Source organism: Anolis carolinensis, chromosome 3 (genome assembly GCF_035594765.1).
Source record: "Anolis carolinensis isolate JA03-04 chromosome 3, rAnoCar3.1.pri, whole genome shotgun sequence".
In the NCBI taxonomy this organism is placed as follows: domain Eukaryota; kingdom Metazoa; phylum Chordata; class Lepidosauria; order Squamata; family Dactyloidae; genus Anolis; species Anolis carolinensis.
Genome location: NC_085843.1, coordinates 284776700 through 284794856, shown reverse-complemented (window position 1 = coordinate 284794856; position 18157 = coordinate 284776700). Strand labels below are relative to the sequence as shown.

The 18157-nt window shown below is 41.1% G+C and overlaps 1 protein-coding gene across 3 annotated transcripts in view; it reads right to left on the bottom strand.

Moving 5' to 3' along the window:
* The window catches only part of lpp (LIM domain containing preferred translocation partner in lipoma), a 420779-nt gene that overhangs the window by 215640 nt on the left and 186982 nt on the right, over positions 1–18157 (bottom strand). For all 3 annotated transcript variants that reach the window (XM_062976935.1, XM_062976933.1, XM_062976934.1), the window contains one exon: positions 12278–12481. In XM_062976935.1, the coding sequence (XP_062833005.1) occupies positions 12278–12470 (193 nt within the window). In that variant the 5' untranslated portion in view covers positions 12471–12481. The remainder of the gene's footprint in view (positions 1–12277; positions 12482–18157) is intronic.

Genomic DNA, 18157 nt, shown 5'->3' with positions numbered 1-18157 from the left:
CATCACACAGTCCTAGACACTTGGGAAATGTTCGACTTGTGATTTTGTGATATGAAATCCAGCATATCTATCTTGTTTGCTGTGTCATAATAAAATAATAATAATAATAATAATAATAATAATAATAATAATAATAATAATAGGTTTGGATCATTGATGTCGCCATCCCAGGTGACAGTCACATTGACGAAAAACAACAGGAAAAACTCAGCCGCTATCAGGACCTCAAGATTGAACTTCAAAGACTCTGGCAGAAACCAGTGCAGGTGGTCCCGGTGGTGATGGGCACATTGGGTGCCATGCCAAAAGATCTCAGCCGGCATTTGGAAATAATAGACATTGACAAAATCACGATCTGCCAACTGCAAAAGGCCACCCTACTGGGATCTGCGCGCATCATCCGAAAATACATCACACAGTCCTAGACACTTGGGAAGTGTTCGACTTGTGATTTTGTGATATGAAATCCAGCATATCTATCTTGTTTGCTGTGACATAATAAAATAATAATAATAATAATAATAATAATAATAATAATAATAATAATAATAATGAAAATGAGCACGCAAAGATACTGTGGGACTTCCGAATCCAGACCGACAAAGTTCTGGAACACAACACACCAGACATCACAGTTGTAGAAAAGAACAAGGTTTGGATCATTGATGTTGCCATCGCAGGTGACAGTCGCATTGACGAAAAACAACAGGAAAAACTCAGCCGCTCTCAGGACCTCAAGATTGAACTTCAAAGACTCTGGTAGAAACCAGTGCAGGTGGTCCCGGTGGTGATGGGCACACTGGGTGCCGTGCCAAAAGATCTCAGCCGGCATTTGGAAGCAATAGACATTGACAAAATTACGATCTGCCAGCTGCAAAAGGCCACCCTGCTGGGATCTGCACGCATCATCCGAAAATACATCACACAGTCCTAGACACTTGGGAAGTGTTTGACTTGTGGTTTTGTGATATGAAATCCAGCATGTCTATCTTGTTTGCTGTGTCATAATAAAATAATAATAATAATAATAATAATAATAATAATAATAATAATAATAATGAATTGTTCCAGGCCTTTGGATAAGGGACACTCAAACCGATAATAATTGCATCTTTTAACTTCTGCAGCTCAGAAACTCTTCTCTTTCCATTTTAATAGTTTTTTTCTGTCTGAGTCCTCTCTCCTGGGGCCTGTTGCTTAGGAACACACAATTACTTTGGCGTCTCTTTTGACCTGCATGGTCTCGCCACGCAGATCGCAGGGGAATGCCAGCTTTGAAATGGAGGAACGATCATCATTGGCATCAAACCGTTTGCTGACCCAGACGGCCGGCCGTGGGCTGCCTTTGCGGAGGGAGGGAGGTCTCCAGGGACAGCCTGGGAGCCTTGGCAGCACCATCCCTCTCCACCCGAGTCCTCTCTGAGGGTGGGTTTGGACTGGGAAAATAATTTGTTTTAATGGGATTTGTACTCCCAAGCCCCTTGTTTGGTGAAGCCAACTAAGCCTGGAGGTGTGTGGAGAAAGATGATCACGGAGGCAAAGGGATGTAGAAACCAAGTCCTGCAGGGAATTAAGGATGTTTAGTTGGATGAAAAAAAGCCAGGAAAAGGCAATAGGATCAGAATATCATAGAATCATAGAGTTGGAAGAGACCTCACGGGCCATCCAGTCCAACCTCTTATATATCTTCATATGTAAGGACATTTTCTGCATAGGAGGCAGAGTCATCTTCTTTTGTGGTTGACTTGAACTCCAGAATTTGCCAGATAAAAATGTGTAACAATATCCAAAATGTAGACAAGAGTGACACCTTCCTTGGACAATAGAAATGCACAAAATGCAGTGCGAAAGCTTTCAAAGCTCCACAAGCTTCTTCATGAGATGTTTTAAAAATCATTCGTGGTGCCATCAAGTCATTTCTGACATACAGTGACGCTATAATGCATCTATAATAATAATAATAAAACTTTATTTATACCCCGCCACCATCTCCCCACGGGGACTCGGGGCGGCTCACATGGGGCAAGGCCCGACGAGCACAATTTACAAAAACAACAGCATAAATACATTGAACAATATACCAAAAAATGAAAAACAGTAAGACAATAAAACAAGAGTTAATAATATCAATCAACCACCAAGTAAAGTTCTAACACAGGGTTTTCTTAGCAAGGTTTATCAAGAAAAGATTTGCTCTTCATCTGAAGCTGAGAAAAAGTGACTTGCCCAAAATCATCCAATGGGTTATCATGACCGAGCTGGGATTCGATCCCTAGTATCTAGAGTCCTGGTGCAATGTTCAAACTTCTACAACATGCTCCATCCCCAATGAAAATAAAACTCGCCCTGCTATCAAATCAAGCGATGTGTTTGTTTGACCACACAGCCAGAACAATTACTGTCAAGTCTGCCAGCTCAATGGTTGTCTCCTCTGAGAGACTTGAAGCCAAAACACTTAATTTAAGGCCATCCAGGCACCCATGTCATTATGCCAAACATACTTAGACTTCAAGGTCTTATCTTGGGCTCATTGAGAATATCTAGTTTGGCTATTTTTCACTCCTTGCATTCTCAGGCCTAATCTAGTTTCCCGGGAAAACTCCCCCTCTGCCCAAGGTCTTTTCTCTTTCTCAAGAGAACTGGGATGTATACTTTCCCCTGTTGTTTAGGAACGAGCACAGGAATCCAAAACATCGGCCTCATCGGTCTGCAATTCTCTCCATTAACGCACAGACTCCTCACTGTGAAACCCTTCATCTCCCTCATTCTCTGAACAACAAACACCTGGCTTGAAAACAGTCCATGGAAAAGATATTTAGGAGTTTTAGTGGACCACAAGCTGAACATGAGCCAGGAGTGTGATACAGCAGCTTAAATGCAATTCTGAGCTGTATTTATAGATGGATAGTGTCGAGATTGAGGGAAGCCCTAGTCCCCCTCTCTTCTGCTTTGGTCAAACCTCTGAAATGGCCCTGTGTCCAATTCTGGGCAAAGCAGTTCAGGAAGGAGATGGACAACATGGAAACTGCACAGAGAATGACCACCAAAATGGTCCACGATCTGGAAACCATGAATCCCTCTGAGAAGTGGGTCTGTTTAGATTGGAAAAGAGAAGGTTAAGAAAAGGGGAAATGAGAGAGATGTTTAAATAATTGAAAGGTTGTCATATTAAGGAGGGAGCAAGACTTATTTTCTTCTAAAACATGGATGTTCCGATGCGCTTTTGAGTGAACAATCCCACCAGATACAGTTTGTTTACAATGTCTTATTGCACCTTATCACTACTCCCCATTTTTATAGGCCATCAGTGTTTTAATAAGACTGTTCCTGATCGCCTTTATACTATTTATGAGCCCTATCCAGAGTTCTGCATAAGTTTCTTTCTCTGCACATGCATTTTATGTCTAGGTTTTTGAAGCATTTGATGTGTTTTATGTCATTTTATATTTATTTTATCATATTGTTTCAATTCATGAATTGTGTTTTAATCTATGTTGATGTTGTTCTCGTCCCCATGTAAGCCTTCGGGGAAATGGAGGCGGGATATAAAAATAAAGTTGTTGTTGTTGTTGTTGTTATTTTATTGTATGACACAGCAAACAAGATAGATATGCTGGATTTCGTATCACAAAATCACAAGTCGAACACTTCCCAAGTGTCTAGGACTGTGTGATGTATTTTCGGATGATGCGTGCAGATTCCAGCAGGGTGGCCTTTTGCAGTTGGCAGATTGTAATTTTGTCAATGTCTATTGTTTCCAAATGCTGGCTGAGATCTTTTGGCACGGCACCCAGTGTGCCCATCACCACCGGGACCACCGGGACCACCTGCACTGGTTTCTGCCAGAGTCTTTGAAGTTCAATCTTGAGGTCCTGATAGCGGCTGAGTTTTTCCTGTTGTTTTTCGTCAATGCGACTGTCACCTGGGATGGCAACATCAATGATCCAAACCTTTTTCTTTTCCACAACTGTGATGTCTGGTGTGTTGTGTTCCAGAACTTTGTCAGTCTGGATTCGGAAGTCCCAGGTATCTTTGCTTGCTCATTTTCCAATACTTTTGCAGGTTTGTGATCCCACCAGTCCTTTACTACTGGCAGGTGGTACTTGAGGCATAAGTTCCAATGAATCATTTCGGCTACATAGTTGTGCCTCTGTTTGTAGTCTGTCTGTGCGATTTTCTTACAGCAGCTGAGGATATGATCAGCAGCTGAGGATATGATTATTCTGCTTTAGAGACTAGAACACAATGGAGCCATGCATTCAAATTGCAGGAAAAAAGACTAGCAGTTACAGTTGGAGGTTGGTCCCCAGGTCTATTTCAGGTGCCAATGTGCAAGATAATGTTGGTGAACCAAGGAACACTCTCACCCAAGGCATTTCCAGCAAACCAGCATCACTTTCTAATACTTTAGCCACAAAGCATCCCTTTTCAAATATCAATGACTCAAATCAAGCTGTATGCCAGCCCACATCGAAGACGGCTGAGATGTACAAACATTTGCATCAGACACAAAGGTAAGATATCAATTAATACCAAAGACATGCCTACAATCAGCACCAGAAGTCAAGGAGGATATGAACAAACTGGAAAGTGGCCAAAGAAGGGCAACCAAAATGGCCAAAGGTTTGAAACCAAATTGTATGAGGAATGGCTATAGAAAGTGGATATGTGTAGCTTGGAGAAGAGAAGGTGTAGTGGGGACATAAGAACCATGTTTGAATATTAGAAAATATTATGTCCCATTGAGGAGGGAGCAGACATTATTCGGCTGCTTTAGAGACTAAGACACAATGGAGCAATGGACTCAAATTCCAGGAAGAGAAACTCCACCTAAAAACTAGGAAAAATTTATTGATGGCAAAAGCTATTGATAGTAGAATATGCTTCCTGGGAATCTAGTGGAACCTCCTTCTCTGGAGGTTTTCAGGCAGAGGCTGGATGGCCATTTGCTGAGAGAGCTTGGATTGTGTCTTCATGTATAGATGAGCTGGATGCCCCTTGGATCTCTTCCAACTTTATGATTCTATGATCTCTTCCAACATCACTGTCTGGAGTTTTAATAGCAGCTGGATGGGCATCTGTCAGGAGTGCTTGGATAGTGTCTTCCTGTTTGGATGATCTGAATGACCCTTTGATCTCTACCAACTTTATGATTCTATGATCTCTTCCAACATCACTGTCTGGAGTTTTAATAGCAGCTGGATGGGCATCTGTCAGGAGTGCTTAGATAGTGTCTTCCTGTTTGGATGATCTGAATGACCCTTTGATCTCTACCAACTTTATGATTTTATGATCTCTTCCAACATCACTGTCTGGAGTTTTTCAGCAGTGGCTGGATGGCCATCTGTCAGGAGAGATTGGGTTGTGTCTCCCTGTTTGGATGTCCCTTGGATTTCCTCCAACCTTATGATTCTATTTATTTTATTATTTATTTACAGTATTTCTATCCCGCCCTTCTTTCTCACCCCGAAGGGGACTCAGGGCGGATTACAATGAACACATATATGGCAAACATTCAATGCCAACAGACAAACAACATACATTAGACAGACTCAGAGGCATTTTTAACATTTTTCCAGCTTCACGATTCCGGCCACAGGGGGAGCTGTTGCTTCACCGTCCAGTAGTGGCTGTACTTCCTCATTCCTTTCCTCGTGTTTTGCTGGCAATTTTATGGTGTTGTAAATTAGCCTCCCACATAAAGCGTCCCTAAATTTCCCTAATTGACAGGTGCAACTGTCTTTCGGGGCTGCATAGGTCAACAGCAAGCCGGGGCTATTAATGGCTTAACCCGACCCGGGCTTCGAACTCATGACCTCTCGGTCAGTAGATTTTAGCAGCTGGTTACTAGCCAGCTGCGCCACAGCCCGGCCCCTCTATGAGATTCTATGATCTCTTCCAACATCATTGTCTGGAGTTTTTCACCAGCGGTTGGGTGGCCATCTGTTGGGAGTGCTTGGACTGTGTTTCATGGTACTGGATGGGGCTGGGGGTCTCCTCCAATTCAGAGTTCTAGCAGAATGTATATGAACACATATGCAACCTAATGGATAAAGTGCATGCATGTGCAACATGCTGTTGGAAAAATAAATCCATCCATGGATGCTTTTCCTTTCCTTTTTGCACACTTCTCTAAGTGTGAATCTGTGTGCATTGTGTTCAGTGTGTTCAGCGTGTGCATGTGTCGGCGTGGGTCACTGGGAAGCCAGAAGTTTCCTGTCTTTCTCAAGCGCCTCGTTCCCCACACCAGGATGCGGCTATATTTACTCCTCCCGCATCTGCACGGCCACCTCTCCCGCTTGGTGATTCATCTGCGCATTATCCTGTCTGCGAACCACAAGAGATTAATTTGGGCAGAAGAAAAGCAAAAAGAAATATTGTGAAAGAGGAGGCGGGGAGAGCGGTGCGAAACCCTGACAGTCTTGATAAAGGGGGGAAAAAAGGAGCCTCGGTTTTACTTTTCTTTCAGAAGAGCAACTGCCAGAACATCCCTCATTGGCTATATTAAACTTGTTTTTCTTTTAAAAGGTAAAGGTTACTCCATCTATATTTACCCACCGTGCTTGTGCTTAATTAAAGGTACAGCACGCCATCCCAAAACATAATGTTAATGTCATAAAGCAGCAGCAGCAGCTCGCTCAAAGCCTTTTCGGCACCAGAAGTCATTAATGCGACTTGTTTTTCTTCTATTGCTCTGCCTACGACTTTTAAAGGCATATGGGATCTATAAACCACTCATCCTGTGATACAGGAGGGGGGCCACCCAAATGGGTCTGGGGGCTAGTTTTCCAGTGAATTTCCATACATATGCCCCTTCCTCCCCCAGAAAAGCCAGACTGCCTGTTGCACTCCTAAACTGCAGAGGCACCTCAAAACACACCGGAGCCCCAGAATATAAGCAACGCAAGCTGTTTACTGAAGATTATATGCAAGCAACAGCAAATCAGAGTTCAAACTCAATGAAATAAGGCTTAAGTCAACAAAGTACCAAAATACTTGAGAATCTCGAAGCAAGAGTCTATGAAAGTCACACAAAAGATCAGAGTCCAAGCAGGATATCAAAATTAGTCCAAACAAGGTATCAAAATTAGTCCAAGGCACAGGATCAAACTGGAACGCAGGAATCAAAGCACCAAGATTAGTCCAAGGAACAGGATCAATGCTGGAACACAAGGCAGGATCTTAACTGGAGCAGGGAAACCAAACTGCAAACTCACAGGAACAGTAACTGGATAATCCAAAAACCCACAATAACAAGAGTAACGACTGGAACAAGACTCAAAGCACAAGTCTGCATAGATTGACATGAAAATCCACAGGAACATGGAACAGGGTCTTGAAACAGGGATCTTTCTCTCTCGATGAGCAAAGTTACCACCTCTGAGTATTTCACAGAAGCAGCTCTTCTTAAGGGTAAGCTCAAGGCCTTGTGCCACTCACTGTTTAAGAAAACTTCTTGATTCAGTTTTCATCCAAACACACAGTTGAGGCTTTTAAAATGGCACGTTACTTTATGTACAGCATATGTGGAGATATATTCATGATGTGAAAATCAGCAGTAGATGTACGGCAAGAAGCAAGAGAATCATGGCAAGACAGAGAGAAGACATTCTTCTTGCCATCTTTTATACCCACTTTTGCTTGTCATGAGGCAGGGACAAAAATAACCCATTTAACCCTTCATTGGGTGTATGACCACATATCCATTAGAACTGTATTTTCCACCAGTTTAACACACTAGGATTACAGTCAATGCATTCCTGTCTATCAGCGCATTATCTGGGTAACAAAGTAAATAAACTGAACAAGGAAGGAAGGAAGGAAGGAAGGAAGGAAGGAAGGAAGGAAGGAAGGAAGGAAGGAAAGATCAAAAACCAATGGAGATTTCCTAAGGGCTTTTTAGTACTGAGCTAAAAGTCAAGGAGAAGGACATTTTTATATATTTATTTATATACTACATTTATATTCCGCTCTTCTCACCCCGAAGGGGACTCAGAGCGGCTTACAAATCAAATGAGCATACAATATATTATAAGCACAGCACAATATAAGCATTAAATTACTATATTGTGCTATATCATTATATGGTAATATTATTAGTAATATTACATTTAATATATAATATATAATTAATATTATTATATTGTATTATTAGTAGTATAATATTGTATTCCATTATATTATTATTATCAATATTATATGTATATACAATATATTATAAATGTATAAATTATTATAAATTATATACCATATATACTCGAGTATAAGCCGACCCGAATATAAACGGAGGCACCTAATTTTACCACAAAAAAAACTGGGAAAACATTGACTCCAGTATAAGCCGAGAGCGGTAAATTTCAGAAATAAAAACAGATACCAATAAAACTACATTAATTGAGGCATCTGTAGGTTAAATGTTTTTGAATATTTACAACAAGCTCAAATTTAAGATAAGACTGTCCAACCCTGATTAAATCATTATTCTCATCTTCTTCAATGTAAATGCCCTTATGTATCCTTTTAATAATAGAGAAAAATAATACATGTAATAATAATAATAATACAGTAAAATAATACATATAATAATAAATAGAGAAAAATAATAAATGTAATAATAATAAGATCTGAGTGAAATAATAATTGTATTAATAATAATAAAAATAGAGTAAAAATGTAATAGTAGAAACAATAGAGAAAAATAATAAATGTAATAATACCAATAATAATAGAGAAAAACAATAAATGTAATAATAATAAGATCAGAGTGAAATAGTAAATGTATTAATAATAATAAAAATAGAGTAAAAATGTAATAGTAGCAACAATAGAGAAAAATAATAAATGCAATAATACCAATAATAATAGAGAAAAATAATAAATGTACCATATATTCTTGAGTATAAGCTGACCCAAATATAAGCCAACCAGGACCCTCACCCGAGTATAAGCCGAGGGGGGCTTTTTCAGTCTTAAAAAAAGGGCTGAAAAACTAGGCTTATACTCAAGTATATTATATATATATATATATATATATATATATATATATATATATATAGCATAGCATGTTGCTATGGCACAGGAGACAAGATGGAACTATCTTCCACTTTCAAGAGGGCCATTTTGGGTCATTCTGCCTCTCTCCATTTCTGATGCATTTGACTCAGCTGCTGGCACAAGTCACCATAAAAATTGAAAACAACCCTTCCTTTTGTATGTTATTGCATTGTGTGGGTTTTTTATTTTGCAATAGAGAAATACAGAACATGAGTAAGCTCCTTCTGCCAGACATGCTTCCCTTTCATCGAAAATATCACAACTCAAGACTGAAAAGCAGTTGTACCATGTTCATTTCCAGGAGCTATAGGGTGTACCTATACCAGGCATAAGCAAACTTGGACCCTCCTTCTAGGTGTTTTGGACTTCAACTCCCACCATTGCTAACAGCCTCAGGCCCTTTCCTTTTCCCCCTCAGCCACTTAAGCTAAGGAAGGGGCCTAAGGTTGTTAGGAATTGTGAGAGTTCCAAAACACCTGGAGGGCCCACGTTTGCCCATGCCTGACCTATACTATCTGTTGTGGTTCAGTCTGATGATGAAGGGGGATTTGGGTTTCAGCAGGTTGACCAAGGAAATGTTGAAGGCTCTGAATTGTTAGAAATTCAGACTGACCAAGGAAATGTTGAAGGCTCTGAATTGTCAGAAAGGCCACAGGCTAGCAGGGAAGCTGAAGTTAGTGATAAGAGTGACCTTTCACAGATTTTGAACATCAACAAAGTCTAGGTGGCTCTGGCAGCGAGCCAGAGGAGTCTTCCTTAGATCGAGATACAAGGTTAAGGTTAAGGGTTCATCATCCCAGGCATTCTCTGAGAATAGCTGAGAAAGGTGTGGGAACTCTAGGACAGAGAAATGCTTTCTTAGCCTCTAAGCATAGTTAAATAGAGAGAAAGATTTCAGATGAAGCAATGTTGGTTTTGGAAGCTTAACTCCTGCATTGTCTCTGCTCATGGAAAAGGCTTCTTGTTTTTGTTCATGCTTAGTTCCAGGGTTTTGGATTGCATTTTGGAGTTCACGCTGCCTTGTTTTTCAGGACTGAGTTGCTATATTCTACAGAGACTTTGAACTATATTCTGCAGATTGCCTTTACAATTGGATTACTGTTTTCTTTACTGCTTTTTATTAAGACTTTGCTATCTTTTACCAATAAACTGTAAAAACCAAGTCTGCTGTGGTGGAGTGTGTGTTAAGAGCAAGGTGAACCAACGCTGAGGTCCAACACTGTCGAACTAATGCAGTTTAGCACTACCTTAACTGCCAATGCTCAATGCTATGCAATTGTGCAAATGGTAATTTTAAGAAGTCTTTCACTTTCTTAGCCAAAGTGTTCTGATGCCTCATCAAACTATAAATCCCAGGTTTCCATAGTACTCAGCAATGGCAGCTTCGCAGCCTAGGTCGGAAGAAATTACAGACAAGAAACAATCAGGGCCAGCTAACACCTCCCAACAAAGGATTTCCCTAAACAGGAATCAGCCAGGCTTTAAAGTTGCAAGGCTTTTCAACGCTAATCAAGGTGGACAATTGCAACATTCACACTTGCCTCCAATAGACAAGAGTTTTTTCTCCCGCCCTGGACTTTCCACAGATATATAAACCCCACTTGCCTAGCTTCCAACTGACCTCACAACCTCTAAGGATGCCTGCCATAGATGTGGGTGAAACGCCAGGAGAGAATGCTTCTGGAACATGGCCAGACAGCCAACCAGTGATTCCGGCCATGAAAGCCTTCAACAACACGCTATATGGGCCCAATTTGAGCTTCAAAGCTTAGGTCTGGAATCCTGTTGCGTTTCTTTCAAGCCAAGGGAGTTTATAAACATTATAAAACCTTAAAAACTGCAGTCATCGTCATCCTCATCAAAATGTCCAATATAAAAGAGTAATTATCATATTCATAGTCAATATAAAAATCGCTTTTTCTCAGAACCCTACAGATGGAAACAATAACAGCATCCTTTCCTGCCATGGTATGCTTCCCCCTCTGTTCACACACAAACACATTAAAGATGCAATTCGTTACTAATTTTATTCTCAAAGGAAACCAAATGTGACCCAAGCAATAATTTATTTTCACTGCAAGAAGGTCGCTGAAAGCACTGAACTTTTGGAAGACTATTTGCAGTCTGTACAAGATTCATACATGGTAGTGTTTTGCAGGAAGGAGCATTTTCCATTCAGAAGACGGTATTTCTGGGCAGGAAACTGATTTTTCTGTGCAGAAAACACTGCTCTCTTTGCACATATATATAATGTGTGGATTTTGTACAAACTACAGTAGAGTTTCACTTATCCAACATAATTGGGCTGCCAGAACATTGGATAGGCGAATATGTTGGATAATAAGGAGGCATTAAGGAAAAGCCTATTAAACATCAAATAGGTTATGATTTTACAAATTAAGCACCAAAACATCATGTTATACAACAAATTTGACAGAAAAAGGAGTTCATTACACATTAATGCTATGTAGTAATTACTGTATTTACGAATTTAGCACCAAAATATCACGATATATTGAAAACATTGACTACAAAAATGCGTTGGATAATCCAGAACATTGGATAAGTGAGACTCTACTGTACTTCCAAACTATGACAATTCTTGTGGGTTAGGGTCATAGAATCCTCGAGTCGGAAGAGACCTTGTGGGCCATCCAATTCAACTCCATTCTGCCAAGAAGGAAAATCACATTCAAAGCACCCCCGACAGATGGTCATCCAGCCTCTGCTTAAAAGCTTCCAAAGAAGGAGCTTCCATCAGACTCTGGGGCAGAGAGTTCCACTACTGAACAGCTCTCACAGTGAGGAAGTTCTTCCTCATGTTCAGGTGGAATCTCCTTCCTTTCCTGTGAATTCTAAGAGTCCTTTTCATTAGGATTACTTAACAGAGGCTGGATGGCCATCTGTAAAGAGGGCATGGATGGTGTCTTTATCACAGAAGAGCATTGACCTGGATGGCCTTTGGGGATCCCTTCCAACTCGAGGGGAATATGGACTCCTATGGTGAAGTCTCCTCCTTCTCTGAGGGTTTTTAAGCAGAGGCTGGGTGGCCATCTGTTGGGAGGGATCAGATCGTGTCCTCCTGAATGGCAGAAAGGCCTGGGAGGGATGGCTTTCTCAACTCTAGGATTCTGTAGTTCTCCTCTGGTTTTTTGCAAGGTTACTTGAACACTTAGCAAGAGTGTAAGATACAAACTGTTGAAAACCATCATGATGTTCTTACCTTCTCCTTCTGGTGGTCTATAGGGATTGTACTTGGGTTTGGGGGCCACGACCGGAGCAAACTTTTTGGGCGTCTGCTGCGTGGATATGGAGACGCTGGGGGTCCCAAAGGCATGCGTGGTCTCCATCCTGGCCGTGACGTGGCCAACGGGCTCCCCCGAGTTCTTTGGCGGCAACCATGACGGGTGAGACATCTCTTGGGTTGCTGAGAAGAAGAGAAGAAGACAGACAGATATAAACATACATATACATATCCATATAATGACACATCCATATCTATAGTAGAATCAGACAGGCGTAAGGTAACCCCAAGGTCATCCAATCCAACCGCCTTCCACCACACACGAATGTTAATGTGGGATTTGTGTATTGATAGTGTTTAAATGCAATTTGTGCCATGCTTGTATTGCAACTGATTGCACCATCCAGAATGTATCATAGTGTGGAAAGAGTTAATTGCCAAGAAGCTATGATGACCTTGGTGTGTGGCTGGAACTAGGGAGTATCCAGACACAAGTGTTTGTGCATAACAATTGCATCAGTTCAGTTCTGTTCAGTTGAGTTGTGTCTGCCTAGAGTTCGAGTCAAGTTCTGTTGGAGAACAGAGCAGCCCTGTGTTCGTCTGTCGTCTGCAAGTCTGTTTGTGTTGATTACTGCTGCATACAGTAAAACTTTGTAAATAGTTTTACCAACGTCTCTGAGTGTCTCTTCGTTCTGCGTTCCACTGCTTCCATCCAACTACTGCTACGCTGCAAATACTCTGACAAGAAAGACACAAGCCAAGCCCTCCCGACAGATGGCCATCCATCCTCTTTTTAGCAATCTCCATCAGCCTCCTAGGCAGCTGAAAATTCAATTGTCGAACAGCTCTCAGAGTGAGGAAGTTTTTCCGAATGTTTGGGTTGATCTCATTTTCCTGGAGTTTGAATCCTTTGACCTTTTATGTGCTGGGATGAGGAATTACTGTATATACTCGAGTATAAGCCTAGTTTTTCACCCCTTTTTTAGGACTGAATAAAAAACCCTCCTCGGCTTATACTTGGGTCAGGGTCCTGGTGAGCTTATATTTGGGTCGGCTTATACTAGAAAATATATGGTACATTTATTATTTTTCTCTAATATTGTTGCTACAATGATATTTATTTTACTCTATTTTTAGTATTACTATTATTATTAATACATTTATTATTTCATTCTGATCTTATTCATAGAATCATAGAATCATAGAATAGTAGAGTTGGAAGAGACCTCAAGGGCCATCTAGTCCAACCCCCCGCTAAGAAGCAGGAAATCGCATTCAAAGCACCCCCGACAGATGGCCATCCAGCCTCTGCTTAAAAGCCTCCAAAGAAGGAGCCTCCACCACGGCCCGGGGGAGAGAGTTCCACTGCCGAACAGCCCTCACAGTGAGGAAGTTCTTCCTGATGTTCAGGTGGAATCTCCTTTCCTGTAGTTTGAAGCCATTGTTCCATGTCCTAGTCTGCAGGGCAGCAGAAAATAAGCTTGCTCCCTCCTCCCTATGACTTCCCCTCACATATTTGTACATGGCTATCATGTCTCCTCTCAGCCTTCTCTTCTGCAGGCTAAACATGCCCAGCTCTTTAAGCCTCTCCTCATAGGGCTTGTTCTCCAGACCCTTAATCATTTGAGTCTTCCTCCTCTGGACGCTTTCCAGCTTGTCAGCATCTCCCTTCATCTGCGGTGCCCAAAATTGGACACAGTGTGATTCCAGGTGTGGCCTGACCAAGGCAGAATAGAGGGGGAGCAGGACTTCCCTGGATCTAGACGTTATTCCCCTATTGATGAGGCCAGAATCCCATTGGCTTTTTTAGCTGCCGCATCACATTGTAGGCTCATGTTTAACTTGTTGTCCACAAGGACTCCAAGATCTTTTTCGCACACACTGCTGTCAAGCCAGGCGTCCCCCATTCTGTATCTTTGATTTCCATTTTTTCTGCCGAAGTGAAGTATCTTGCATTTGTCCCTGTTGAACTTCATTTTGTTAGTTTCGGCCCATCTCTCTAGTCTGTCAAGATCGTTTTGAATTCTGCTCCTGTCTTCTGGAGTGTTAGCTATCCCTCCCAGTTTGGTGTCGTCTGCAAACTTGATGATCGTGCCTTCTAACCCTTCGTCTAAGTCGTTAATAAAGATGTTGAACAGAACCGGGCCCAGGACGGAGCCCTGCGGCACTCCACTTGTCACTTCTTTCCATGATGAAGACGACGCATTGGTGAGCACCCTTTGGGTTCGTTCGCTTAGCCAATTACAGATCCACCTAACCGTAGTTTTGTCTAGCCCACATTTTACTAGTTTGTTTGCCAGAAGGTCGTGGGGGACTTTGTCGAAGGCCTTACTGAAATCTAGATATGCTACATCCACGGCATTCCCTGTATCGACCCAACTCGTAACTCTATCGAAAAAAGAGATCAGATTAGTCTGGCATGACTTGTTTTTGGTAAATCCGTGTTGACTATTAGCAATGACCGCATTTGTTTCTAAGTGTTTGCAGACCACTTCCTTAATGATCTTTTCCAGAATCTTGCCTGGTATTGATGTGAGGCTGACCGGACGGTAATTGTTTGGGTCGTTCTTTTTTCCCTTCTTGAAGATAGGGACCACATTCGCCCTCCTCCAATCTGCTGGGACTTCTCCCGTTCTCCAAGAACTCTCGAAGATAATTGCCAGTGGTTCTGAAATAACTTCCGCTAGTTCCTTCAGTACTCTTGGATGTAGCTGATCTGGCCCTGGGGACTTGAATTCGTTTAGAGTGGCCAGGTGTTCCTGGACAACTTGTTTCCCTATTTGGGGTTGGATTTCCCCCAATCCTTCGTCCATTCCATGTTGCTGAGGTTGAAGATGGCTTTCTTTTTGTGAGAAGACCGAGGCAAAGAAGGCATTAAGCAGTTCTGCCTTTTCCCTATCCCCTGTCACCATCACCCCATCTACTCCTTGCAGTGGCCCTATCGCCTCCTTTTTCTTCCTTTTTCTACCAACGTAAGCAAAAAAGCCTTTTTTGTTGTTTTTTATGTCCCTGGCAAGCCTGAGCTCATTTTGCGCTTTAGCCTTGCGAACCTTTTCCCTACAGGAGTTGGCTATACGTTTGAATTCTTCTTTGGTGATTTCTCCCCTTTTCCACTTCTTGTGCATGTCACTTTTGAGCTTTAGCTCAGTTAGAAGTTCTTTGGACATCCATTCTGGCTTCTTTGCACTTGTCTTATTTTTCTTCTTTGTTGGCACTGTTTGCATTTGCGCCTTGAGTATTTCACTTTTGAAAAACTCCCATCCATCCTTAACTCCCTTGTTTTTTAATATCGGCGTCCATGGAATGCCGCTCAGTAATTCCTTCATTTTTTGGAAGTCAGCTCTCTTAAAGTCCAGAATGCGTGTTTGACTTGTCTTAGTTTCAGCATTCCTTTGTATTGCAAACTGCAGGAGCACATGGTCACTTGCCCCTAAGGATCCAACCACTTCAACTGTATTGATCAGGTCTTCCACATTTGTTAAGATTAGATCAAGAGTTGCTGATCCCCTTGTTGCCTCTTCTACCTTCTGGACCATAAAATTATCTGCAAGGCAAGTGAGGAATTTGTTGGACTTTGTACTCTTGGCTGAGTTTGTTTTCCAGCAGATATCGGGATAATTGAAATCGCCCATGACTACTATATCTCTTCTTTGTGCCTGTTTGGTCAGCTGTTGACAGAAGGCTTCATCAAGTCCTTCATCCTGACTCGGAGGTCTGTAGTAGACACCCACGACAAGATCTTTTTGAGTCCCGGTTCCCTTGATTCTTATCCAGATGCTTTCAAGCTGGTTTCCCGGATTACAGTCTTGCATTTCTTCTGCAACGTAACTATTATTATTATTATTATTATTACATTTATTATTTTACTCTTTTTATTACTACATGTATTATTTTCCTGTATTTATTATTATTATTATTATTATTATTATTATTATTATTACATTTATTATTTCACTCTATTATTATTAAAAAGGATACATAAGCACATTTACATTGAAGAAGATGAGAATAATGATTTGATCAGAGTTAGATAGTCTTATCTTAAATTAAAGCTTGATGTAAATATTCAAAAACATTTAACCTACGGATGCCTCAATTAATGTAATTTTATTGGTATCTGTTTTTATTTCTGAAATTTACCGCTCTCGGCTTATACTGGAGTCAATGTTTTCCCAGTTTTTTTGTGGCAAAATTAGGTGCCTCGGCTTATATTTGGGTCGGCTTATACTCGAGTATATATGGTAATTCATTTCACACCACTTCAAGTATGGCTCAATGCTATGGAATCCTGGGGATGTTAGTTTTGCAAGACCTTTAGCTTTGGGTTGCTATAAGTTTTTTGAGCTGTATGGCCCTATTCCAGCAACATTCTCTCCTGACGTTTCACCTGCATCTGTGGCTAATGGCATCTTCAGAGGTCTGTTAGAGGTGAGACAAGTGGAGTGTGTGTATGTATGTATTATGTATTTGTATATGTACAGTAGAGTCTCACTTATCCAACATAAATGGGCCGGCAGAACATTGGATAAGCAAATATGTTGGATAATAAGGAGAGATTAAGAAAAAGCTTACTAAACATCAAATTAGGTTATGATTTTACAAATTAAGCACCAAAACATCATGTTATACAACAAATTTGACAGAAAAAGTAGTTCAATATGCAGTAATGCTACTTAGTAATTACTGTATTTACGAATTTAGCACCAAAATATCACAATGTTTTGAAAACATTGCCTAAAAAAATGTGTTGGCTAATCCAGAACGTTGGATAAGCAAATGTTGGATAAGTGAGACTCGACTGTATATGTATATGTGTGTGTGTGTGTATGTGCATATATGTATGGAAAAGACTTGAAGGCACACAGCAACAAATTTTATCTTATTATATTATTAGTATTGTTGGAGGCTTTCATGGCTGGGTTGCCGTGAGTTTTTCGGGCTCTATGGTGACATTCCAGAAGCATTCTCTCCTGACATTTCACCTGCATCTGTGACTAATGGCATCTTCAGAGGTTATGTTGGCAATAAGTCAATTGGAGTGATTATATATATCTGTGGAAAAATGTCCAGGGTGGAAGAAAGATCTCTTGCCTGTTTGAAGCAAGTGTGAATGTTGCAATTAGCGAGCTTGAATAGCATTGAGTAGCCTTGCAGCTGCACAGTCAATCAGATACATGTGAAATGTTAGGAGAGAATGCTTCTGGAGCATGGCCATACAGTCTGAAAAACTCACAGCAACCCAGTGATTCTGGTCATGAAAGCCTCCGATAATACTTGTAGCTTTCCATGTCAATGAGTGTTGATGCCTCACCAAACTACAAATCCTAGGAGTCCACAGCATTGAGCCATAGCGGTTAAAGTGGCGTCGAGTTGCATTCTTCCTACTGTGTAAATGCACCCCAAAGAGTCATTTATGACAGACAACCAAGGTCAGCTTTGCAGGCAACGCTAAAAGAATGGGAGGAAATATTATCTGAGATGAAGTGGTGAACAGCAGACAAGTTCCATGTTTTTAAAAGAGTACGGCTTGTTCGCTAAGTCTGTGGGGAAAACAGATTGATTTTCATGCCAGAGATCCCAGATAGGCTGTGGGATATTTTTTTTCACAGCAAAGCATCATTACTAACGTGCTTTTTATCGGGCTTCATTTATAGTTCAGGGCTGCTGTAATGACCACAATAAATACTCCAGAATACAAAGCGAGGGTGAAAGCCTTGTTGGTGCGGCGGAGAAAAATAATCTGGCTTCAGACAAGGAATGCAATAAACCTCAAGAGAAAGAATTTCGACACATGGTGCCGGTTATGGGGATTATTTCTTGGCAGCGTGCGGAGCGGCAGCATCATTCTTCACTGCCCAC